Genomic DNA, 26,662 nt, shown 5'->3' with positions numbered 1-26,662 from the left:
TTGTTTGCACTTAAAAATGATTCGTAAGGGAGGTTTTCAACACGCCGAGATTCGTAGGAACATAAACAAGTGATAAAGGCTGACTTAAAATTTTGGTCATTTTTGGCGAAAAACCTTGAAAAAAGTCGATTTTTAGAGGAAAAGCAAATATTCTTTTAAAACATTCGAATCCAATCAGTGTGACCCAAAACGTCCCCACAGAGAAATAACCCAGAAAAGACGAAGTCATGCTGACTTGAAAATTTGGTCATTTTTTGCCAAAAAGGATGAAAAAAGTCGATTTTTGGACGAAATACAAATATTCTTTTAAAAGCTTCCAATCGAATCAGTGTGTCCTAAAATGTCCGCTAAGATATTTTTAGGCCTTCCAAAGGACCAGGGACAAAGAAATAGCCCAGAAAAGATGAAGTCAGGGTGAGAGTTAAACAGCAAATTCATCATCATCATCATCATCATCGTTTGGTTGCGTTGCAGGTGACCACAAGGTTTTACCAACTGCAACCATTTGAGTAAGCCAAATAATTTATCTTGGCTGCAGCTTCCCTTCCATTGAGAACAAGGGGTGGCAACAAAAAGTATGGGGAAAAAAAGTTTCGATGACAGTGGGATTATTCGCATTGACAAGAATTTTATCCGTTGCACGTGTCAAAAGGATGCGTAATAAACGTTTGCGTCAGTTTCAAACGCTTGGCTTCTCAAAACTTCCCAAAACAGACCTGACACTGCAAGGTTAGGCGTTCTCAGAACAGTCGCCTGTTATAAGGGTATTTTCGTTATTCTGAATATTTGCCTGTCCATTTAATCGCTTTTCTGTTATCACTAATAGCAGAAAAATACCAAACATATTCTTGTTATGCTTCAACTTTGTAAGAATTTGCTGCTTTTATGAGGAGTTCATTTAGATGAAGACAAGATTTTAATGAAAGTATCGGCTTTACAGAATAGCAAGGATTCGTCGGCTCGTGCTAGTCATTGAACTTCAATGTAAAACACAATTTAAACATGTTCAAACTAACAATGTTCCTTGAAAATGAAATAAAATGCGATAAAATAGTTTGAGCGTTTAATTTATTTATCATTTAGAATGCGTCAATTAATTTTAATCTTAAGTAATCATTCGTTAACTTTCACATAGCTTCATAATCAGCTTTAAGAATTTCTTGATGCTTCTGCCTGTGGGAAAGAAAATGGCCATAAAATAATATTTGCATGCCTCTGTCATCCATAGCATTTCTAAAGCCCTCATGAACTCAAATAACTATTATATAAAATGCAGTTGATGAAGTTAACTTCTTCTTCTTTTAATTTGCATGAACAAAAAAAAAAATCAGAATTGGAACCTACTGTAGGTCTTTTTTCAGAAGTATTTTCGCTTTTACCAGGAGCCATAATCAGGGATGGAGACCGTAACGAGATGCCATTTTGAATTGTGAGCTTGTCCCCATGTTCACTTTACTTGTCCCCTGGCACCAAGATGGCACATTAGGCCTCAAGGATTGCCCCCATGTGTTGTACCAAAAAGTCTATTTTAAAAAAAAATTGCGCCATACGCGCGTGCGAGCGCGCTTGTAAATGGCCATGATCACGCGTGGAGAAATTGAATTTTTTTTCTTCCCGTTCAAAATGGCGTCCAAATTTTAACATCTTGCCAGGTAATATATTATAATATCCTCAGTCCCCACATTTAAGGAATTAGACTCTCACAAAGAAAAGGTAACAATTGAAAGGAGACGGAGAAAGTTGGAATAGGCGGCATATTGATCACATGACTCTCACAGCAAAGTCAAAAAGGCGCCAAAACGGTGGCGCTGCGCGCGTTGCTACAGTTGAATGAATGAAAAAAGCTTACAATTTACGAATATATGTACTCAGACACGTAAGTACTTTTTTTTTAACTAAAGTGAATTTTTTTCTCAGCTGATTTCTGCGTCATTCTTGCCTGTATGATATGGTTCAAATAGTACCCGAGAAATGTCTTAAGTTCAGTTATTTGTTGTTGGAGAAGTCTAAACGGTTGTGGAGAGTTATGATGCTGCAAAGTTGTTACGCAGTTTTCGCACACTCCATATTGAACTTTGTCAGCTTTAACTGTTTTCTTGTTCATGTTGAACTGGAAAAAGAGCTTTGTGCTGCTTGAAATCAAGTTCAGCAGCCATGCAAAGGAAGAAGCAAGACAAGAACCGGCTGCATGGATGGACTTTTCAACCATGAAAAAACGCTACAAATTTATACGGTCTCACATTCGTAAAACCGCGGCCGGTTTTAGGTTGTAAACAAACCCTATTACTGATGCCGGGATATAGAACAGTGGAGGATACATTTCACTGTGACCGACACCGAGTTGAAACATTTGGATTGGTTCTGGGTTTTAGTCAAGATACGTACTTCAATATAAGGTAAAAAATCTCTTCTGTCATTTTAGCTAATTAATATTTGTTTTCAATCCTGCGGACATGTATGAAAAATTTTCATTTCTCTGCTAGTAGTTTTGCGATTTCACCTCTTCAGTTCTTTTAAAGGTCTGCCGGAGGCATTCCGCGAATTATTAGCTTATTTTGATGTTAAAGTTGCCTGAAGTTGCTAGTTCAGTGATGTTAAGGAATTTATCCTGTGAACTTGAAAAAAAGAAAGAGTTTGAAAACTGATAAGAACGTGATTACAGCTTTATTGTCCTTTCGATGACCATAGAGATCAACAACTAATAAACAAAAGACCTTTTTTCTTAGATCTTACGTGTAATACTTCTTGAAAGTACTAAGCTAACAGCCGTCACATGAAGCAGTAAGCTTTTCGGCAAAAAGAAGTAATCAAGAAATTCACTTCTGACCGGTTAAAATATTTGACACTGATCTGTGAAAAAAATCAATTGGGCAGCTTTTAACTTGACCAAACTGAATAAACTGGATTATTTGGAACCTTTCGCTTGGTTATCTCTAACTTTTTTAACCATTATTTGTTTTACAGACACTCGGCACTCCGCAAAAACCGTTTGGTAACCGGCTTGTTACGTAAACCTATAAACTCGTAAAATGATAGTTTACAAAATTTGGTGGAAGCTCCGAATATTCATGCCAGTGAGCGTGTAGAAAACGCCTGAGACGATGGCCTTAACTGTTCTCCGCTTGGCCTTACCACGTACCAATTTGAAATAAATGGTTAAAACTGACTTCTAAAATAAAATTTAAGTTATAGATATCAGCATTGTGAAGAAAATTTTTATATTGTACTGTCGTTTTCTACTCAACCAGGGGAATTTCCTAGAGTTGTCCCCAATGCTTTAGTTTACAGCTCTAGTTTAGTAAGGTTAGACGGAGGAACTTAAACACGTACGGGGTAATAAAATGTTATCAGTGTCACAATCAAAGTATTTAACAATTATATACGATTTTGTCGAAACCGAACTGGACTTTATCTTCCATTCTAGTTGCCCCACGCAAACTTTCATGTATCAGTGCAGTTTTTTGACATGAAGGGTGCGCAATTTTTATTTTATAAAAAAGACCTTTTGGCAAAACATGGGGACGCGTGGACTCCACGCTTACAGCTTCCATCCCTGATTATGACTCCTGCTATTACCTATGACCCGGCTTCTTATTTCTAGTTCGGATGCTCTACCACTGACACTACTGGGAGCAGAATTTGTTACCTAGGAGCTATGGCTAGTGTACATCTGTGTCACTGATTAAAAAGATAGCTATATTATTTATTTAGTTAAAAGGTAACATCACATTTCTTTCAAAACTACAGAATTGCCTCATTTACACTCATCCGTACAGTCGCAAGCAAGCTGATAGTGTTATATTTAATCGACAAAGTATCTGACTTACCTCTTTACAAAGCCCAAGGTACACTTCCACCTTGTCATTTGTGCAAGGCGATGAACCGTAGTCGCAGATATTAGCCATGTCTAACAAAGACTGCAAGTTGGCCTTTATAGCTTTGACAACGTCATCGTCGCTCCCAGAACCATTGTAGTATAACTGAGAGTAGGGGAACTTCTTAGAAGCACCTAGCATGTAGGGCTGAGTTAGGGCGATATCCATTACTTATTGCAATAAACCAAAAAATTATGAAATACGTTGTTTACCTAAACAATAAGGAGAATGACTCTATCGTTAAGCAATCTTTTCTGATGTCAAAACATTTACACTCCATTAATAATTCCGGTTTTTACTCCAATTTTATGGGCATGTTAGAAAAATACTATTCATCTGATCTAAATCCTGAAAATTTTAGCAATGAGACAATAAGGCAAATTGAAACTAATATGAAAAACAAGTATCTACGTTTCTGGCAACACAACCTTGAACACTCAAAAAAGTTAGAGTTCTATAAGGTTTTCAAGAATAAATACTCTTCGTCTAATTATTTAACTCATTTAAGAAATTTTCCTGATAGACGTAACCACAAACTCAGAATTGAAGCTGGTAGATATCAGAAAGATCATCTTCCTAGAGAGTTAAGATTATGTCAGTTGTGTCAATCAAATCAAGTGGAAAATGAAACTCATTTCTTGTTTCAATGTAGTTGCTACTCTTTACAGAGGCAGACATTCTATGAAGACATAAGTAAAATGATACCTGATATTCAAACGAAATCGACATCAGACATTGTGAAACTACTGATGAACTCTAAAGACTATAATGTAAACAAACTGGTTATGAAGTTTATTTCTTCATGTATGATTATACGTGACAGGCTATTATTGGATATTGATGATGTAACTTAGAATTAATTATATATTGTTATGATACTTTACACTGTTTTGTTAGTAATTAGATTATATAAGCTTTTGCAATACTGTAAATCTTGTGGTCATGCAAATAAAGCAATTACTACTACTACTACTACTATACTACTACTACTACTACTACTACTACTACTACTACTACTACTACTACTACTACTACTACTACTTCTAGTGTAATACTACTACTACTACTAGTCTACTACTACTTCAACTACTACCCCATTTATATATAACGTCAAAAGGCTTTAATAGTTTTCATCATTTCTTATTCCGTTAGGAAAACTTGTTTGTGCACATTGAACAGTTAGTAGCATCTTGCCTTATAAACACTGACTGAGGGTAGCTGAAGGTATCTCTGTCATGATCCTTTTCATTGTTATCATCTTTATTTGTTTATTTTTTTATTTACTTAAATTGAATTTCGTATAAATCTCACCAGAGCAGTCTGGAGGTGTTACACCAGTGGGCCCAAGTACGGACAATGGAATCCATGTTCCCGATTGACAAAGATAGAGTAATGCAGGCGTGGAGCTAAAGTCGAATTCGCTTTTGCACATCGCAGCACATACTCTGTTATCGCCAAACTTCACACAGGCCAACGCTCCATTTTTAGGGGCAGTGAGCAAAGGACACGTTTTTTCTGCCAAGACAACATGAGAACACTACGTGGTTTAATAAAGGATTAACTACAACCATGCAGAATCGTTTGGGATAGTGGCCTCATCTGGGGCTGTTTTACACATGGTTCCACCTCCACCATATTCCCCTTAACATGTTGAAGAACAAAGAAAAATCATTAGGTGCGATATTTACAAGACTTTTTGTTGGACAGTCGATCAAGTGTGGTGGGATTAAGTTATTAAGCAACTGGTACCCAAGAAGTTGATATTTTTGAGGCCTAGAAGAGGTGCCAAAAAACCTTCGAAAAACTGCCAAATGTCCCTGGTCCAATCGGACGGTGATTGTAGTATGTAGGGTGTATTTTTCGCAAAAGTTGTCGGTAACAGCACCATGAGGATTGATGATCAAACACATGTCGCACTGCTTGCTGCTTATTGAGCACATAGCTTTTTCTCTCCTCTGGCATACCGCCTTTAATTCACTCCAGTAAAATTGTCTGAATTGGGTTACAAGCTTCAGAAACGTTGATTAGCTTATTGCTACTAATTTGCTTGTAACTTAATCTCTCGAAAATGGAACACGTCAGGTAATTTTCTCGGGATTTAAATTTCGCGAACATTTTCCCTCATCTGGATTAACAAACGGATAGTCTCAGAATTGGCACGACAGAGTTTAATGTAATAAACCAATGTATTGCATTATAACAAAACGTAAGTGAAATCAGATTGATAAGCACGGCTATGGAGTGACCTTCACTATTTGCAACGCGCTTCTTACATGGTTGTCTGAGAGGACTAAAGCCGAGAACGAACAACAGCACAATGTTCCTAACCCTAAAAAACATTACAGTTGCAGGTTATCATGGAAAAGTAAAAATAGAGCTTTTGAAGAATTACAGGGATGCTGCCTGTGGTGACTTTAACCATGAATAACGTTTTTTATACTTGCGTAAACGAATGAAACTTCATCACTCATTTTTAGGAAATTCACCTGGGAAAAATTTGATGTGGTTGGTGAGTCAACATTGATATTGATGTTACCAACGCAACCGAATTTTGACCCTTTAATAATATTGAATCTGATCAACACACATATTCTCCTCAATATTTTCTTTAAATTTTTTACGGTATTTGTAAGGAGAATATATTTCAAAAATCAAAACTCTTTGGTGATCGTTTCATTTACTCTCATAACCTTTATGCTTTATCAAGTTGTGATATTGTAAGGAGAAATTTGATGCCTGTCGCCATTGAGCTTAGAGGATTAATTAGGTAGTTGTCTATCAGTACTAGCAACAGAGGCATGTTCGATACGAGAAAATAATTTCAGCTGCTTTTATTAAAAGAAATGTTTAAAAAAAGTTCAATCGAAGTAGTAGTTCAAGTGTACTGTTAGAAATTGGTGAGGGAGATGACTTCTTCCTGTCGTCTTGAGTTCGTCAAAATAATATAAAGATGTAGCCTCTCAAACTCCTTTGTCACACGGACCAAAATCAATGCCAAGGACTGGAGACTTCTTATAATTAAGGTCCAGGTTTTTTCCGTTTTGATATACAAGAACGGTCTTCTTGGAATAGTTAAAGGAACTAAGTCTGCGTACGACATTCGAGGATGTATGTCTATTGCAAAATTTATTTGATTTCCAACATTTTATCTGTTGATTTTAAAATGAAAGTTTCATATGAATATTTGTCCTTTTTAATTTATTTTCTTGTGTGAGCTTTTGATTTACAAAATTTTAACTATTAGATTTATGACATAAAATTTTGATTTCCAAAGAATTCCAGCCAAACACTTTCAGCGTGAAATGCGCCCTGTTCGCCGGCCGCGTCGAGTTGAAATGAGCCAAAAATGACTTTAGATGTGTCCTTTTGTGAAAGATTTGAAATGCAAACTTGCATCAACTGTAAATCATTTTATCCCTGTGCAGCACGACTCTCAGTGAGTTCCAAAAATCACAATAATTTTATTTGATAGCGTCTTACGTTGTGTTAGCATTTTACTTACTTTTTAGTGTTATAAAAAAACTGCATGATCTTGCTACATTTCCATTTCCATCTGTCGCAGTATAAAATATTTGGTACAAACCGGGAACTTCGAACATATCTCCATTAGGTCTACTGGACACAATTTGTGGAGCCTCTCCGGAGTTGTCTGTAGCTGTAGCACTCTGCCAATTGATACGCATCCTGTCGCTTGTAGCATCGGGTATTGAGATATCGCTTGGGCAAAAGGTAAAAACCGGAGGCTCAGTGTCATCTAAAATGAGAATAACATCACAAAATGTTATATAATACTAATATTTCCAAATAAGAGATAATTCAAGCGTAAAAACATAACCTCTTTCAACTAGTATTTGATGCCCTAGTTGAGCAAATGTTGCAATGGAGCAATGTTGAAGCAAGTATACTCCATAGCGTAATGCAGAGGCGTACGCGTAACTGTCAATTAAAAACTCCTTTTCTTGAAATTCGCAGAGTTTTATGCAAGATGACGGTATGTAACAGTTTTTAGTTCACAGCAATAAATAATGTCTCAAATTATTTCTTACCCACAGGGACAGCAGTGGTGAATGTGGTTAAGAAAACTGCAGCAATAAAACTTGCCCGAATCATGGTTGCGGCACGTTTAACGTAGTATCACTCACATGTGATATTTAATATTAGTTCAACGGAGTTAGCTTCAGGATTATTTTTCCAGCTGTTTGATTGTCATCAATAGCTGAGAAATGACGACCAATGAACGAATTCTTTAAAAAAAAGGAAAATGAAGTTAATTAATATATAGCGCTTTCGTGTGAAGTTATTAAACAAAAATGCGTTTGCTCTTTGGTGAAGGTTGTTACTACAGTTGCAGTTATTCATTAATGATTCTCAGGTACTGAAAAACTAGTAAAGCAACAAGACAGCGATTCAAACTAATCAAAAGAACAAGTTGTTTCAATTATTCTAAATAACATTTGAATATCAATAATACATTATTCAAAACTAACTTTAAGTTTACGCACATATCGTTGTGTTGAAATAGGAACAAGTTCGAATTTTAAAATGTATATCTGTGTTAATTAATGTTTCGCGCTTTCGCACGAAAGCTTAAGTATTAAACAAAAATGCATGTGTTGTTTATTCAATGTCGTTATTAGTTACATTCATCAATGATTCTCAGGCACTGAAAGTCTAGTAAACCGACAAGAAAGCGATACAAACTAATGAAACGAACAAGTTGCTCTAATTATTCTAAATGACATTTGAATTTCAATAATACATTGTTCAAAACTAACTTTGAGTTTACGAACCTGTTGTTCTGTTGAAATAGGAACAAGTTCGAATTTTAAAATGTATATCTGTGTCAATTAATTTGTCGCGCCTTAGCACGAAAGCTCAAGTATTAAACAAAAATGCATGTGTTGTTTATTCAATGTCCTTACTAGTTTCAATTATCAATGATTCTCAGGCACTGAAAGTCTAGTAAACCAACAAGAAAGCGATACAAACTAATGAAACGAACAAGTTGTTTTAATTATTCTAAATGATATTTGAATTTCAATAATACATTATCCAAGACTAACTTTGAGTTTATACACCTGTTGCTTGTTGAAATAGGATGATCAGTTAAACAAGTTCGAATTTTAAAATGTATATCTTTGTCAATTAATTTTTCGCGCCTTAGCAAGAAAGTATTTTTAAAAAGACGTGAGCTCTTTGTTCAATGTCGTTACTACAATTCAGGGCTTGAACAATTGATGAAACCGATGATCGGAAAATCAATCGATCAATCGATGACAATCGATGCCTTGTTAGTTAATTTGCATCGATTGGCGTCGGCCCATCGATGACCTATCGATAATCACACAAAAGTAGTCACAACTCAGACCGTGTTTTTGGAAATCTTGACTGAAAATAAAACGCGTCAAAAATGAAAACCAATCGATGACAATCGATGTCAATTAAATGATCGATTGGCCTTGATAATCGATGAAATCGATAATCACAAAAAAACCTGAGCATCGATTGTTCATCGATTAATGATATCAATCGATTAATTGGCATTGATTGTCAACGATTGATTGATTGATTGATTGGTTTTCCGATCATCGGTTTCATCGATTGTTCAAGCCCTGTTCAATTATATTCATGAATGATTCAGGCACTGAAACACTAATAACTCAACAAGACAGCGATACAAACTAATGAAACGAAAAAGTTTTTTAATTATTCGAAATGACATTTGAATTTCAATAATACATTATTCAAGACTTACTTTGAGTTTACGAACCTGTTGTTCTGTTGAAATAGGATGATCAGTTAAACACGTTCGAATTTCAAACATGCGTTTGCTCTTTGGTGAGGTTGTTACTAGAGTTGCAGTTATTCATTAATGATTCTCAGGTACTGAAAAAACTAGTAAAGCAACAAGACAGCGATACAACTAATGAAAAGAACAAGTTGTTTCAATTATTCCAAATAACATTTGAATATCAATAATACATTATTCAAAACTAACTTTAAGTTTACGCACATATCGTTGTGTTGAAATAGGAACAAGTTCGAATTTTAAAATGTATATCTGTGTCAATTAATTTGTCGCGCTTTAGCACGAAAGCTTAAGTATTAAACAAAAATGCATGTGTTGTTTATTCAATGTCGTTACTAGTTGTATTCATCAATGATTCTCAGGCACTGAAAGTCTAGTAAACCGACAAGAAAGCGATACAAAGTAATGAAACGAACAAGTTGTTTTAATTATTCCAAATAACGTTTGAATTTCAATAATACATTATTCAAGACTTACTTCGAGTTTATACACCGGTGTTCTGTTGAAATAGGACGATCAGTTAGACAAGTTCGAATTTTAAAATGTATAACTGTGTCAATTAATAGGCGTTATCACGGTTTTCGACGCCATTTTGACGAGTAGGGAAACACGTCTAGAAATAACAGTGTTTGTAGGGAAATCCGATGTCAAATAATTTTTATAAAACATCGCTTCTGAAAAATTCATGAATTGGAAACTTTAGTCATTATGCAAAGGATTTTACAGAAAATAACTGAGGAATGTAGCTGTGCTAGAAAGCATCTAGTTGCGTTTTGACATTTCCATATATGGTCTGTACAGCGAACCAGCCATGAACTGCTACCAAAAATAGTTCGCGGGAAAAAATACAGGGAAATGAATGGAAAGTTCAAAACACCACTGGACACTTTCTGGCACAGCTACACGTCCCCAATCTTTTTCTTAAAATCCTTTTCCTGAAGCCAAAAGTTTCCAATTCATGAATTTTCAGAAGCGATGTTTTATAAAAAATTATTTGACATCGGATTTCTATACCAACACTGTAGTTTCAAGACGTGTTTGCCTACTCGTCAAAATGGCGTCGAAAACCGTGATAAGGCCATGGCTATTTGTCGCGCCTTAGCACGAAAGTATTAAGCAAAACTGCATGTGTTCTTTATTCAATTTCATTACTAGTTACATTCATCAATGATTCTCAGGCACTGAAAGACTAGTAAACCAGCAAGAAAGCGATACAAACTAATGAAATGAACACGTTTTTCTAATTATTCCAAATGACATTTGTCTTGAAATCTCACAAGGTTTATTTAGAAAACACAAAGTCCGCCATTAGGCCAAAGCACATGGTTCTCTTCTAATACGCCACTGCGCATGTACTGAGTGTTACTAGGCAACAATGAAATGTAATAACACCGCTAAATATCATGACACATTTGAATATCAATAATGTATTATTCAAAACTAGCTTGAGTTTATACACCCGTGCTCTGTTGAAATAGGACGATCAGTTAAACAAGTTGGAATTTGAAAGTGTATATCTGTGTTAGTTAATTTATAGCGCCTTAGCACGAAAGTATTATTACTACAATTATATTCATAAATGATTCAGGCACTGAGAGAGAAACTAAACCAACAAGAAAGCGATACAAAGTAATGAAAACCAACATACGGTAGGCAACTCGCAAGCCCTTTGCAAATTAAATGCTTTTTTGGGCAACAATCGATGATTTTCCCTTATTCTATAACTTCAAGCTCTACAGAGATACATTAATCGTTTCCATAGGACAAAAATTAGTGGAGAACTTAATTTTTTCACCAAAGACTATTTGATAGTCTCAAACGTCATCTGAGTTCAGCACTGTTATCTTGCACGATCGACAAGAGCTGGTTTTTTGCCTAATTTGTGTTTTAAAACCATCGACTTTAGTTTTTGCCCTTCTAGTAGACACCATGATTTTCGTCGTAATTTTCTTTGTGATACTATACATTATGGGTTTTGGACGAATTTTCATTCTTGTAGCTTTCGGCCGAATTTTCATCTTTATACTATACACTCTATTTTTTGGCCTAATTTTCATGTTTACACTATACACTGTAGTTCCCGGCCTAATTACGTAATTTTCATCTTAAAACTACACACTCTAGTTTTCGGCCTAATAGACCATAGACTCTCGTTTTTGGCCTAGTTTTCCTCAAAACATTATACACTCTGGTTTTCGGCTTAATTTTTATCCTTATACTATACAGTCTGTTTTTTTTTTTTTTGGCCTAATTTTCATCCTAATACTTTACACTCTGGTTTTTTGTTTACTTTCTTCCCAATACTATAAACTCTGGATTTGGCCTAATTTTTATCCTAATACTATTAACCATTGTTCACGTCATAATTTTCCTTTTAATACTATACAATATGGGTTAGGGTATAATTTCGATTATTACATTTACAGCATACAGTGTAGTTTTCACCCTAACTTTAATCCTAATACTATACACTCTGGTTTTTGGCCTAATTTTCATCCTAATACGTTTCAATTTATTTTTTGGCCTAATTTTCATCCAAATACTATACACCGTGGTTTTTCACTAAGTTTCATCTTTATACATTACACTCTAGTTTTCGATTTTATTTTCATTCTAATACTATACACTCGTGTTGTTGTTTTAATTTTCATCCAAATACTATACACTTTTATTTTTTGCCCAATTTTTATCCAATTACTATACATTTAGGTTCTTGGCCTAATTTTCATCCCAACACAATCTAGTTTTTGGCCTAATTGTCATCCTAATACTATACAACGTGGTTTTTGGCATAATTATCATTTTAAAACTATATATATATTTGGTTTTTGGCCTAATTTTCATCTTAATACTATACAACTTGGTTTTTGCCTCAATTTTTATCAAAATACTATACACTTTGGTTTTGGGCATGATTTTCATCCTAATACTATACAGTTTTGATTTTGGCATAGATTTCATCCTTATACTATATATTTTGGTTTTTGGCCTAATTTCACCAAAATACTAGACACGTTGGTTTTTGTCCTAAATATATTCATAATACTATACACTTTGTTTTTTAGCTAATTTTTATCCTGACACTATACGCTTTGGTTTTGGCCTGATTTTCATCAAAATACTATACACTTTGGATTTGGGCCTAATTTTCATCCTAATAATATAGACTATAAATTTTGCCGTAATTTTTAAGCTAATACTATAGACGGACTGGATTTTGGATTTATTTTCAATATAATACTATACATTATGTATTTTTGCCTAATTTTCATTCTAATACTATACACCTACACTAAACACACAATGTTTATTCCTCGGGCCACAAACGCGCGACACACAATGTATATTCTTCTTCCTATAAGCGTAAGACCACAAACGCGGTACACAAGAGGTGTATTCTTCGTTCTACAGTGAATAAGCGTGAGACCGCAAACTGCCTACAGCAACAAGCATAAGACAACTCACTCTTTAACTAAACGATGATTCAACTCGCCATTAGATTGCAATTAATTAAGGAGCCATATTATTACTAACGAGTGATGATGGGTTCCAGCTCATCCTGGAAAATCAGGGAAAATGAGATGAAATGCATGTTTTAATACTCTACAACACTATTTGTCAAAAAACTACGATATTGTCAATTGTCCCGTACGACTCAACATCTATTTCCTTACCTTTTGGCTTTCAACTAAAGGCCCGTTTAAACGGTTTCGACGTTTGCCCAACAATCTTTAAAGAAAAAATCAAATGTTGGATGAAGGGAATACTCTACACTATGAATTTTTACGTAATTTTCGTCCTAATACTAAACACTCTGGATTTTGGCTTAATTTCCATTCTAATAGTATAGACTATAAATTTTGTCCTAATTTTCATCCCAATTCTATACATTTTGGATTCTCGCCTAATTTAAATCGTAATACTATAGACTTTGCATTTTGGCCCAATTTACATCCTAACACTATAGACTACAGTCGACTCCCGATAACTCGAACCCTCGCTAACTCGAACCTCGCGCTAACTCGAACCAATTTTCCTTTCCTGTTAGGTCATTTTCTATATAATTTTACCCTCGATAACTCGAACTCCCGATAACTCGAACCTTTTTCAATTTCCCTTGAAGGTTCGAGTTATCGGGAGTCGACTGTATGTGTTGTGGGCTAATTTCTCTCCTAATACCATAGACTATGGACTTTGGCCCAATTTGTATCCTCATACTATAGACTATGGATCGTGGGCTAATTTCTATCCTAATACTATAGACTACGGATTTTGCCTAGTTTCCGCTGTAATACTATACACTATGGATTTTGGCCTAATTTGTATCCGAACAGCAAAAAGGAGACAGGTGTTTTAATTTTGATAAGATCGAATGATACATTATTCAGTCAGTGACACAGGCGTTACTCAGAAAAAAGGAAGTCCGAGTTCTCCTAACAAGAGTCGGCTATCACCTTCCGATTCATTCTGATGTTCTTCCTCTGCGTTACAAGAGATTTGCCAATAAACTAGGTTCATGTGACGTCAAATATCCTGCATGCTGATGGATTTGAAAGTTAATGTGTGGCATATATGTAGTGGGATTAATGTGATGGTATATTTTTTTAACTAGACGGTAATAAGCAAGTGAGAGCTCAAGTTGGCGCCATTGAGTAAAGTTTCTCGACATACTAAATAAATCGTGAGAAAATGCTTCTTTTACCCCCCAAAAAACATTTTTTGTCGAGTCAATCATATTTTTTGATTAAAGTTACGGTATACCTTTAGCCGTGTGTCTAGCGTCCAAGCGATGTAGAGCGTCCGTTTTACATTGTAGATAGCTAAACCCCTACATCAAAGTAAAGGTTATAGAGCTGGCTATCAAACTACACCAAGAATTTTGAAATAAAATGAATCGTCGAATTTTCCACGACCTCTAAATGCGAGCGTCCGAATTACCTTTTGAAAGCTACAAGTCAAGGCGAATTTCGTTTTTCACTAATTTAATTTCCTCCTCAGTTCCAGGACCCAAAGCGCTAAAAAAGGTCTCTGTGTTTTGCCATATTCAATTGCAGAGAAAAGTTACAGAACATTTTCGAAATAGAATTAAAAAAATGTTGATTGATCGTACAAAAATCGGTCTCGGAGAAAAAATATTCGCAGACACGTTTTTGTTGTTCATGTTAAACTAGCTACTGTCCAAATTTGAAGGCAAACGATCAAATTCCCTTTGAGTTTTAGCTCTTTAAAGTCTCCCCTTCAAGTGAAAAAATTGATTCGAGAAAGCAGCGCTAAAAATTCGACAATTAGCCCACTCTATAAGCTTTAAATTGCTATAGGGGTTTAGGTATCTACAGTTTAAACCAGACGCGCTACATCGCTTGGACGTGAGACACCTGTAAAGCATACGGTATTTATTCATATAAACAGTGTGTCGCTTCTCTTTAGAATATGATTTCTACGCGCCATTCAACTATTTATTTAGCAGTCAAAGTTATTCAGTCCGTTTTGGAGGAGCAGATTCACCACAGGAAAAATCGTCGAGTTTAAAGTTCCAATAATAATGTTTTTAAAGTAAGTCGTATTCAGATCTTCGATTTTTCCCAGATCTTTTAGAGAGTAAAATATAATTGGAAATTTTATTAACCATAAACTGGTTTACGAGGAAACTAAGGATCAGAAATAGATGAGAAGAAGAGAATGCGACAAAGAAGTAATTAAAGGTATATGTCTTTAACATTTTAATAACTGCATTTTGCATATGTTACATAGAAATTGATGAATTTGTTCATGAATCATAGTAATTTGTCCAAAGTTTTTTCAGTTGGCTAGCAAGGTAAAGAATGAGTGCAGCTAAGCTTAAAGCTAGCTCACTTTTCGTTAAATGGAATGAATTAGTAATTTTTAATTTATACCAACGAAATATTGCAGTACCTGCACAGAAGGACTCAATTATTATGTTTTTAGACCAAAAACATTTACTCTAAAACACCTTAAAGGTTTTATTCGGAACTTAAACTAACAACTTCGAAAACTTGCGGAATTTCGATTTCCTAGCTTTGTCGTTGCTTTATCAGTTGATTTATTGATTGCTAATTGAAATGCAATAATAAGTCACATAGGTTTTGTTATGTTCTCAGTCTCGTGGTCTGATAATTATGTTTACAGTGTTCATGTTTTGTTGTATCAAGAGCTGTAGTGTCAATACGTTAAACTAACAGTAAAAAGAAGTTGAATATTTTCTTCACCTTAATTTGTGCCCGATAAATGAGTTACACTGTAAATTGCTGCGATAAAAAACAACTCATGAAGAGTTGAATATTCGGAAGTATTGACACTCATAGCTAAAGGTGGAGCATATTCCGGAAGTATTGACACTCATAGCTAAAGGTGGAGCATATTCCGTAGGGATCGTCCTCCTCACATTTTTTATTTCTCGTTGTGATAGTCAGTGTCCCTGTGGTTATTATGGATCTCCGTGTAAACGTAAATTTTGAATTTCGTGCACAAGTGATCATGATTAATTTAGAAGTACAGTGCTTCAAATAACTGTTGAAACACACCAGTTCATTCAAGTGGTCAAAACTGGAAAAACAGTTTGTAATTTGATGTGTTATTCAGTCAGTGACACACGTACACTCGGAAAAACTGAAAAAAAATCCGAGTTCTCCCAACAAGAGTCGAATCTAAGATCTTCCTATTACTACGTTCGGATGCTCTAGGACTGAGCTACAGGAGGTTTGTGGGCGTTTAATGGCCTTATAATAGGTGGTTTTCACCTCACACATCGTCACGCAAGTAAAAAAATAAAATCCTCAACCATTCAATAGATAAAGTCAAGAAATTGATATGTTGTAGAAGAGTGATACATAAACAACGTGTGAAAGCCACAGGGCTGTGCGATATCTCCTAATCGAGTTATTCGAGAAAATGTACCAGGGAAAATTACAGAGTTTAGTATGGGACGCCATTGTTGGTGCCCCGTCCGATGGGCACCAACATGGCGGCCGGAAACCAGCAAAAACATCTGGAGTTTACCTTGGCTATTTCAAAGCCTTTCTTCTCTCTGCTGAACTTTCGCACATTGACATTAACGCTTCTACTACATGTTAGCTGATCAGACCTAAAAAAAAAAAACCAAGCGAATCGATGTTTTCATGTACGTGACATGTTTAGAGCAGCAATCCTTCTGTCACGCACTACGCAAAAATCTAAAATTCAAACTGCTCTATTTTCAAAACAAAGAATGCTATCCCGCTGAAAACAAGCAAGCCGATGGAAATTTAGATTTTCTTATATATGATAAAAATACAAAGTTGTGTTTAGTTACGAATTTCAGTTTTTTATGACGTCATGTGAAAACCAAGAGTAGTTCAGTGGTAGAGCATCCGAACTAGTAATCGGAAGGTCAAAGGTTCGATTCTTGTTGGGGGAACTCGCGCTAATTTTCTTCTTCCTAGTAAGTTCTTGTGACTGAAAAAATACATCTATCATTTATTCACCGATCTTGAAACCAAACGTCACATTTTTTTCATATACAGTCGTTTCTGGGTTTCGTTATTTTATCAGTCTCATGGTCTGATAGTCATGTTTACGTAAAAGCTCGATTGTGTTCATGTTTTGTTGTATCAGGAGCTGTAGTGTCAATACGTTGAACTAACAGTAAAAAGAAGTTAATATTTTTCTTCATCTTAATTTGTGACCGATACCTAGTTACACTGAAAATCACTGTGATAAAAAAACAACTCAAGCAGAGTTGAATATTCGGAAGAAATGACACTCATGGCTAAAGGTGGAGCATATCTCGTGGGAATCTTCCTCTTCACATTTTTTATTTCTCGCTGTCACAGTTGTCCCCCTGGTTATTATGGATCTCCGTGTAAACGTAAGTTTTGAATTTCGTGCATAGATCAGGTCCATTTTTAATTTCTTTTAAGTCACACTTTAATCAATGGAAAGCGGATCAAAGTTGATAAATATACTTTACAAGTGATGACGATTTATTTAGAAGTACAGCGCTTCAAATAAATGTTTCAAGTTCATTTTAATGGTCAAAAGAAAAACAGTTTGTAGTTTGATATGTTATTCAGTTAGTGACACACGTTACCTGGAAAAAGAAATCCGAATTCTTCCAACAGGAGTCGAATCTATCATGGTTCGACTCCTGTGAGTCCTGGGAGAACTTGATCTAATTTTCTTCTTCCGAGTAAGTACATGCCGTGTTATAGAAAATTAACGCAGCGTTAATTTCCGCGTCTTAAATTAGGACGCGCATTAATTTCACGACTTTAATTTCCACTATTTTCGCACTCGATACACTTTCATAAAAGAAAAAGCACTGTTTCAGTATCAGGGTGGAGATCCCCCGGTATGATGGACGCTGTATAGAACGCTCGAAATATTTAAATACTGTGGCTAAACCCCAACGTTAAGGAACAATTCCACGAACATTGGTTCTATTCGGGGTCTTTATACTGAGTGTTAAAAGAAATTTGTTCCTCTGGTCTCAACAAATTCTGTTTTTTTGTGGCAGTCGCGTCAATTTCCCTCATTTGAAATTTTAGCACCTCTTTCGCGTTAATTTCCTTTATTGGGAAGTAATTTTTCCTGCAATTCGCGTTAATTTAAGTCGCGTTCATTTCCAATACCTTAATTAACACAAGCGTTAATTTCGTATGATAAGGTATGATTGCAGAATACACCATTACTTATTCACCAATCTTAATTAAAACGTAACATCTCATTTCTTTCATATTTTGCCGTTAATTGTTACTGGCAAAGGTTTGGATGATGAGTAGCGTTGAGGTAGCGATTTACCGGAACTCAATATCGCTCGTTAGGCTCAGTAACAAGGGATGTGAATCGACGTGCTTTGACCCGATTTTCCTCAGGGGCACCCAACGGATCGTTTCGGTAAATTATCTGTTCGGAGGGCCCTTAATCCCCTACAATTTTCTAAACATAATTTTCGCCTCGAGCTTTCGTGATATGGGAAATTTAAGGCCTGGTGTTTTCGGATTGATAAAAATGTCGTTTCGGGTACCCAAAAAAGGTCAGCTAAGAATTTCAGAAAGGAAATAAGACCTAAGTTTTTTGGGAAATGGACAAAAATGCCCTAGTAATTTCGAAAAGACTCAAATTCCCTTAGAATGACCAAACAGATAAAAATATTATAGCGCAGCTTTAAGTGAATCTACAGAGCTTTAAAGGCACTCCAGATAGCATAAAATAGCGTTTCAAAGGATCTGAGAGAAAACTCCCATTGGGTGCCCCTGTTTTCCTGTTTGTATTCAGCAGTAACAGTTGCACTGTCTTCAACGACAGTACTTCATCGGGATACGTGATGTGACACATACTGAAACAGTCCTCAGTCATGAGCTGACGAGAAACAGCAGTAAGCATCCAAAACGTTGTGATCAGCATCAAAGTGATCGGCTACGCTGTGATACAACGAGTGCGTCTCTCATCTAAGCATGATAATTGAACGCACCTATCACTTTTTCATTTGTCTCTTTGATTGGAGAGATTTAGAATCGCGTTTACAGCAAACAGCAAACGTGAGATTCGCGTTTATGTTTTGTTGAAAAAGTTAATACATAAATGAGAATCTGAGTGCAAAACAATTCTTGTCTTTCATGATAAGCATCGAGTATGGAACCATCGAGCTAGTGCAAAACACTTCTTGTCTTTCATGATAAAGCATCGAGTATGGAACCATCGATCGCAGTTCTCATACTGAACGCCTCGTTGATTTCGCTTAACTGGTTTAGAGCAAAGCCCACAAGGAAACTTCCAAGATGGTACAGAGAAGAGCTGCCTGCTTTGTTTGTAACAACTACAGACGCGAAGCAAGTGTCACTACCATTCTTGATGAGCTTGGCTGGCGCAGTCTCAAGCAGCGAAGAGCAGACCAAAGATTAATTATGTTATACAAAATTGTAAATAACCTAGTTGAAGTTGATATTTCTAAAGAACTTATACCACTTACGAGACACTTTAAAAATAGTCACGCAAACTCCTTTAGAATTCCCTACGAAAAGAAAATATATCTTCAATACAGCTTTTTACCTAGAACTATAAAGCAGTGGAACAGTTTGCCCGCCACATAAGCCACAGCCCCAAGTCTTAATGTTTTTAAGACTGAAACACTAAGAACCTTCACGGACCTGACCTAATCCGAGCATATAAGCCTTGTAGAGAGGGAATGCCTGTAATAAGGCAAATGTAAATGTAAAGGCAAAGTAATCAATTTTACTAAGAAACTGAAAACAGTGAACGGAAAATGAAGGTTAGTTCTAGTAGTACTTGAATAGCCTGAAAATGGGTCGCACATTAACCACATCGTAGTTGTTCCTCCTTTAACCCATTTTGCTTTCACCGGGCGCCATCTTGCTTAAACCATGTTTTCTTTTACTTTCCTAGAATGTCCGCCCAGCACATACAAGGACTATTCCGGGGCTGCAGCGTCATGTACGCACTGTCCGACAAACTCGGGTCACCCGCGTTTGGGAAGCATTACACTGACTGATTGCCAATGTTTTAACGGATATTGGGGACAACCAGAGAATGGAAGTCCCTGTCAAAGTAAGTCTTTCTAATATTGTTCTTGAAACTGCAGTCCTATTATAGGACCTTAATACTTCTATTGGCAAATTCTAATTACGCTAGCCTTTCCCTCTGCCTGAATAACGATTTTAAGGCGTACGCATATATTGTCGTACACAAATTCCTCCCTTAGGAATTGATAATCGGTATAACCGGCTTGACCGATTCTGTCCAAGATAATCTCATCGATTATACTGCATTGAAGGCTGTTTTAAGTTTGATAGCCCCCAACTCACACCCGACCAAGATCTGACTCTGAGTTCGATCAGTCAATCGTTTTACTATAACTTCGCTTACTAAATCATTAAATCTGACCTCCCCTTTTTATTAGTCCATCGCGTATGCGGCACCTTGATTAATCGCTGCATCCTTTTAGAAAAACTTCACAGCATGACAATACAAAAATTAAAATGTTAAGCTTAAGTCAAGAAAGTTTCGTGTCGACGTCGATTCCTAGTCTCCTCGAGGTCACTGCATCGTACTTAGTTGAGAGTGAAGCGATTTAGGGGGAGAGCACTGACCTAAAGCTGACTGAAAACATTTCACTGAAGTTCTCGCAGAGTGCGCTCACCGTCTTTTACTTGAAGGTCGGTGCATTTTGCTCCAGCAAACTTCGTATTAGCCCTGCAACAGAAGCCTGTTAAAGGTCCGGTAAGCGGTTTTTTTTTCAGACTTTCGTAGTATGCCTGTTTTAAATTTACCCGAAAAGTGTGCATGGCTACCAACGAAGCGTTTATAAGCTATAAGATCATTTAACATTTGGCCATTATGTTCCTCGTTACACTGTCGACTTAAATACTTTTAAAAATGCAGTCTTCAGTGTTGCGAGAGAGAAAATAGTTTAAGTTGAACAGTTGTGTATAAAACTTTTTAATAAAAAGGTAACCTTGGGCAGTCATCTTACAATAAACTTACGTTTTCTTTTCCATTTAAATTTGTTTTCTTGAAGTCTTACAATATCTTACAATTCCATGGGACATGTTTTTCACACAGATGAGCTTTTTATTAAACAAATTCCCTAGTACCAATAATTTTCTTGGTTCCAATTCGATCCAAAGACCTATTCAGGAGAATTGGTGATTCGAGGTCGGGTTCTTCTTAATAGTGTCATGTTGTCATGTTGAGGAAGGAAAAGTGGCTCGTTGTCCAATCCACAACCGGGACCCAGTTGTTCGAAAGCCAAACGCTACGGAGATCTAACCAGATGCTGGGGGTATATGCTAAACCTTCGATAGCCTAGCACATCCAATCAGGAGCAGTAATATTCATGGTTGGTTCACGCTACAAACCGGCTTAAACGCTAGTGGTACGGAGCACCAATCAGGCTTGCCAAAACCCCGTATACCATAATAGTTACACGAAACTCTGTGTACCATGTGTGCCACATTAGAGGTTTAGCTGTGTTGGAGAGTGTAGACATTAAAGTTACAATAGTAAAATTACCAATCACTAAAGCTTGACGTCATTTATTAAGTTCGTACATGCCTTCCTTTGCCTGCCCCAAGAAATGGTCAAATTGTTGGTTGGTGTTCCACGACGTATTTATCAGTTTGCATCATGCAGTGTCAACAGGGGTTTCAAGCGGTAGGCAGTGTGGAACGCCAGTGCACGGTAGCGTTTGATGGAACCATGATGTGGACGGGATCAGCATGGAATTGTCAAGGTAAGTGAAGGCATTGCCCCTTCCGACGTTCAAGTAGAGACTGGGGACGGGTTTTAAAATTTTAATTTCATCAGAAATTGGAGTACATCACAAGAAATATTACCAGTTTACCAGTTTACCAAAATCGGAAAAATTAGAGGCTTGTATGGATTTGGGGGACGCCATCTCAGAATAAGAAATGTTTGTGTGGAATTCGGGCAACCTTTGGCAGGTCACAGCTTGGTTACGACGCAATCGGAACATAACCGAACTTAGTACAGTGAACGTACTAATCTAGATTATGTTATCTTTCTGGGTCCAGTTGTTTAAAGCTCGATTAAACTAATCCTAGATTAACGTGAAATCTTTTTAAAAGAAGCTTACTTCCAACTTATTTTCGTGATATGTTTACTCTTGCAAGCCAGATACATTCTTATAATACAAGAAATTCCAGCCTTTTCTGTATACCTTATTGTCGAACTAATCTTCGAAAATTCTCAATTCGGTTTCAAGGTCCTACGTTTTTCAACTCGCTAAGTCATGAAATTCAAAGCAGTGAAAGTATCAGGTGCTTGACAAAAGACTTAAAAAATTCCTTCTTTCTAAGTTAAATTGACTCTTTGTTGAGCTACACACTTTTTCTTTTTCTTCCTTTTTTTTTTCTTAAAAAAAATTAATTGAAATTTTCATTCAGTACCCTTAACTTGACATTTATGTGGTTTATCCTTTAGTTCCAGGAAGCCTATAGTTTATAAGCCCCGGCTTCTAAATAGGCTCCCTTGCCTTTACCACATTTTGATCTTGTAAATAAGTTAGTAAGAATATTGTAGTAGGAATATTGTATATCATCTTTAATGTATTTATGTTGTTGTATTTCTGGTTACTAGTAATGGCAAAATGAATGAATGAATAAATGAATGAATGAATGAACGAACGAACGAACGTACGAACGAACGTACGAACGAACGAACGAACGAACGAACGAACGAACGAACGAACGAATGAATGAATGAATGAATGACTAAATGAAAGAGTGAATGAATGAATGAATGAATGATTAAATGAATGAATGAATGAATGAATGAATGAATGAATGAATGAATGAATGAATGAATGAATGAATAAATGAATGAAATTTTGATTATAGTTTAATGACTAATCATTAAATGTTCTGCCAAAGATTTTTGTCCCTCAGTTTTGATTTAGACTTGTCTTTAGCATGAGCTTAAAATAAGCTTTCAAAAACCACTTTAAATGAGCGAGATGAAAACCTCGGTTTATTTTTATTCGTGGATTAGCGTTAATCGGCTTTCAAACAACCAGGCCCTGGTTCATTTCTTCATGGGACGCAATTTGGAGAATGTGAAAAACTAGGGCCCACTCCCTTTATAAACTTTGGAACGGCGTCCATCTGAATCACACACTTTCTGAAGTCATTTCTAAGCCAATCGATGGGAATCAAAAGCACCAGCCTAAATCAATGAACCAAGCAATTACTCATTCAGCTAATCAATCAATCGATCAATCAATTAATCAATCAATCAATCAATCAATCGATCGATCGATCAATCAAACAATTAATTAATTATCCGCTGAAGTTACCAATCAGTCAGATAAATAATAAATAAGAGCTAGGGCCGAGATTCACAAAGTCCTCCTAAAGTTAAAATGTATCTCAAGTTTTGTTCACAACGGTGGTTAGGAAAAATCTTATAGCTTATTATTAAAGAGGCGAATGTTTGCTTATCAACAGAAGTAACAGAGGTGATAACTGAAGGTAAATTGGCCACCATAAATTGGCCACCGCGTTTCTTACGTTAGCCCTTCCGCTCCACTCCCCACCGACGCAGCACCGTAGTTTCTTTAGAAACTCACAACCCTTATCCATTAGCTTAACAGGGCTTCGTGAAACTGGCCCTGACCTCTAATTTCTCTCATATTAGAACGTACAATGCGCCTAAAAGAACATTCTCACTACGAACTAACGTGGTCTGGAACTGCAACGAGCTGCGAAAAAATGTGCATCAAGGCAATGTAACTAGATTTAAACATGACGTAAAAACATGAGTTTAGTGATGTCCTAGTGTAGCCCTAACCAGATGTTGTTAATCTTATAGGCCCTGCCAATGACAGTCCTGATGAGACCACTTTGTAAGAGTACGAGGTAAAGCTGAAATAATTAGTTAACAACCTGTGTTCCGAGTGGAATAAGCAAAAAGTGTAGTCAACAAAACGGCGATAAAATAAAATTTCATTGCCTTGAAAATTTTCCAACCATAGTTTTTCATGATGCCCCATAAACTGTAATTATCTACTATTATTAATTATTACGATACGAATGTATAAGCAAACGGACTGGAAAGTTACCTATGCTTTTATTGCATTTGAATGAAATTAGTGGAGGTTGTGAAAGATTATGCCAGTTTGAGGATAATTTTGGAGCAACTTGAAGCTCTTCAAAATGAAAGTTTTTATCGCATGGTTATGTCATTTTTTCCCTCTGTGACGTTTGCACTGCTGACTGCCGGTCAAAGAATCCTATTTTTAATGACCTTTTACTTCCAACAAATTTTGTAAAGTGAATAACTAATATTATCAAGCCATATGCTTGCTTGTAAGGTTTTCTCGCCACATTTTTTTGTGTGTAATTTTTCTGCGGGACTACCCGAAATTTGTCTTGAAAAGAATTTAGGAGTCTGTAACTAAAGGCTCTCAACTGATTTGCACAAACAGGGTAAATATTATTACAGAGTTTAATGTTCTGTTAGACTCATGTTGAAATGGAGAAAAAGCCTAATATGGCATATCTTGAAATATAGAAGTACAATTTGTAGATCTGGAAACCTACCAGAAAAAAACAACAGCAACAACAAAGCAAAACACGGCAAACGGTGTGGTACTTCTAACTAATATGTTAATAGCTAATACGTACTGTTTACTTGTTCGCAGGTTGATGGCATATTGAAGATTTAAAGTAAGAAAGAAACAATATTTACCTGTAACAGAGCTCAAATAAACGTACTCATATAAACGTATCAAATTACGCATCGTTGTCGTATGTGTGTCTGCGAATTAATATGAAGTAAAGTACGACTGCCAAACAAATTCGTACGGAGTAGCATTTATTTGTGTGGTAGCAGTGTGATAAAAGATACAATAGCGCAGCTCAGAGAGACGTCCTCGGCAACCCAGAGACAGATATAAAGCTCAGATAATCTGGCCGGTGAAGATTTCACAGGTGAAATCTGAATTAGAAAAAGGTTTTTGTATGGGGGATACTCGGGTATGTTTTGGGTGGGTATGTGCCTCCCGGATCTCCAAATTTGGACCTCGTTTTAGAAGGCCGTTCAAAATGATATCCTGCATGCTGATGGGATTTGAAAGTAAATGTGTGGCATATGTGTAATGGGATAAATTTGATGGTATATTTTTTTAAAAAATATTATGACTAGATGTAATAAGCAAGTGAGAGCTCAAGTTTGCGCCATTGAGTAAAGTTTCTCGACACACTAAATAAATCGATCGTGAGAAAATGCTTCTTTTACCCCCTCAAAAAACATTTTTTTGTCGAGTCAATAATATTTTTTGATTTAAGTTATCGTATACCTTTAGCCGTGTGTCTAGCGTCCAAGCGATGTAGAGCGTCCGGTTTAAATTGTAGATAGCTATAAAACCCCTACATCAAATTAAAGTTTATAGAGCCGGCTAACAAACTACACCAAAAATTTTGGAATAAAATAAATTGTCGAATTTTCCACGACCTCTAAAGGCTGGTTTCCATATGATCGCGGATCGCAGATCGCAGATCGCAATAAGGTCTGCGATCGTCTGCGATCATATGGAAACTACTTTTGCGATCGTCTGCGATCCTGCGATCGCGATCGCAGATGATCGCAGAAGATAGAACCATGTTCTATCTAAAGGCTGGTTTCCATATGATCGCAGGCGATCGCAGACCTTATTGCGATCTGCGATCCGCGATCATATGGAAACCAGCCTTAAATGCGAGCGTCCGAATTACCTTTTGAAAGCTACAAGTCAAGGCGAATTTCGTTTTTCGCTAATTAAATTTCCTCCTCAGTTTCAGGACCCAAAGCGCTAAAAAAAAGGTCTCTGTGTTTTGCTATATTCAATTGCAGAGAAAAGTTACAAAACATTTTCGAAATAGAATTGAAAAAATGTTGAGTGATTGTACAAAAATCGCTCTCGGAGAAAAAAAAAGCGCAGACACGTTTTTGTTGTTCATGTTAAACTAGCTACTGTCCAAATTTGAAGGCAAACGATCAAATTCCCTTTGAGTTTTAGCTCTTTAAAGTGTCCTCTTCAAGTAAAAAAATTGATTCAGGAAATTGCGCTAAAAATTTGACAATTAGCCCGCTCTATAAGCTTTAAATTGATATAGGGGTTTAGGTATCTACAGTTTAAATTAAACCAGACGCACTACATCGCTTGGACGTGAGACACCTGTAAAGCATACGGTATTTATTCATCTAAACAGTGTGTCGCTTCTCTTTAGAATATGATTTCTACGCGCCATTTAACTATTCATTTAGCAGTCAAAGTTATTCAGTCCGTTTTGGAGGAGCAGATTCACCACAGGAAAAATCGTCGAGTTTAAAGTTCCAATAATAATGTTTTTAAAGTAAGTCGTATTCAGATCTTCGATTTGTCCCAGATCTTTTAGAGAGTAAAACATAATTGGAAATTTTATTAACCATGCTTTACGTGGAAACTAAGGACCAGAAATAGATG

The 26,662-nt window shown here is 36.2% G+C and overlaps 2 protein-coding genes across 4 annotated transcripts in view; one reads left to right on the top strand and one right to left on the bottom strand.

Annotated features, from left to right (window-relative positions):
• LOC146471681 (sushi, von Willebrand factor type A, EGF and pentraxin domain-containing protein 1-like) overlaps positions 1–8,085 on the bottom strand; it is a 52,637-nt gene extending 44,552 nt beyond the window's left edge. Inside the window, exons 1-5 of one of the 2 annotated variants that reach the window (XM_085120217.1) lie at positions 7,922–8,085; positions 7,378–7,629; positions 5,187–5,390; positions 3,828–4,009; positions 1,052–1,173 (exon numbers count right to left, since the gene is read on the bottom strand). In XM_085120217.1, coding sequence (XP_084976343.1) covers positions 1,150–1,173; positions 3,828–4,009; positions 5,187–5,390; positions 7,378–7,629; positions 7,922–7,985 — 726 coding nt within the window. In that variant the 5' untranslated portion in view covers positions 7,986–8,085 and the 3' untranslated portion in view covers positions 1,052–1,149. Of the gene's footprint in view, positions 1–1,051; positions 1,174–3,827; positions 4,010–5,186; positions 5,391–7,377; positions 7,630–7,921 lie in introns of those variants that run through there. The other variant, XM_085120216.1, reaches the window with a different exon arrangement.
• Positions 8,086–17,377: 9,292 nt separating this feature from the next.
• Positions 17,378–24,972, top strand: LOC146471680 (E-selectin-like). Of its 2 annotated transcripts, XM_085120894.1 has the most exons (5): positions 17,380–17,548; positions 20,086–20,247; positions 21,743–21,931; positions 24,028–24,074; positions 24,860–24,972. In XM_085120894.1, exons 1-4 carry the CDS (start codon positions 17,437–17,439, stop codon positions 24,063–24,065), a joined length of 501 nt encoding a protein of 166 aa, XP_084977020.1. In that variant the 5' UTR covers positions 17,380–17,436; the 3' UTR covers positions 24,066–24,074; positions 24,860–24,972. The 2 variants fall into 2 exon arrangements, with proteins under 2 accessions (XP_084977021.1, XP_084977020.1); XM_085120895.1 differs by lacking the exon at positions 24,028–24,074 and having other exon boundaries at positions 17,378–17,548; positions 24,860–24,917.
• The last annotated feature ends 1,690 nt before the right edge of the window (positions 24,973–26,662 follow it).

The sequence above is a fragment of the Pavona decussata genome, unplaced genomic scaffold (genome assembly GCF_977016875.1).
Source record: "Pavona decussata unplaced genomic scaffold, jaPavDecu1.1 SCAFFOLD_102, whole genome shotgun sequence".
In the NCBI taxonomy this organism is placed as follows: Eukaryota; Metazoa; Cnidaria; class Anthozoa; order Scleractinia; family Agariciidae; genus Pavona; species Pavona decussata.
This window is presented reverse-complemented; position numbering and strand designations above follow the sequence as displayed.

Coding starts and splice junctions, on each gene's coding strand:
- LOC146471680 (XM_085120894.1), top strand. CDS start 17,437: ATGACACTCATGGCTAAAGGTGGAGCATATCTCGTGGGAATCTTCCTC. Junction 17,549..20,085: donor TTATGGATCTCCGTGTAAAC/GTAAGTTTTGAA, acceptor TTACTTTCCTAG/AATGTCCGCCCAGCACATAC. Junction 21,932..24,027: donor ATCAGCATGGAATTGTCAAG/GTAAGTGAAGGC, acceptor TTAATCTTATAG/GCCCTGCCAATGACAGTCCT.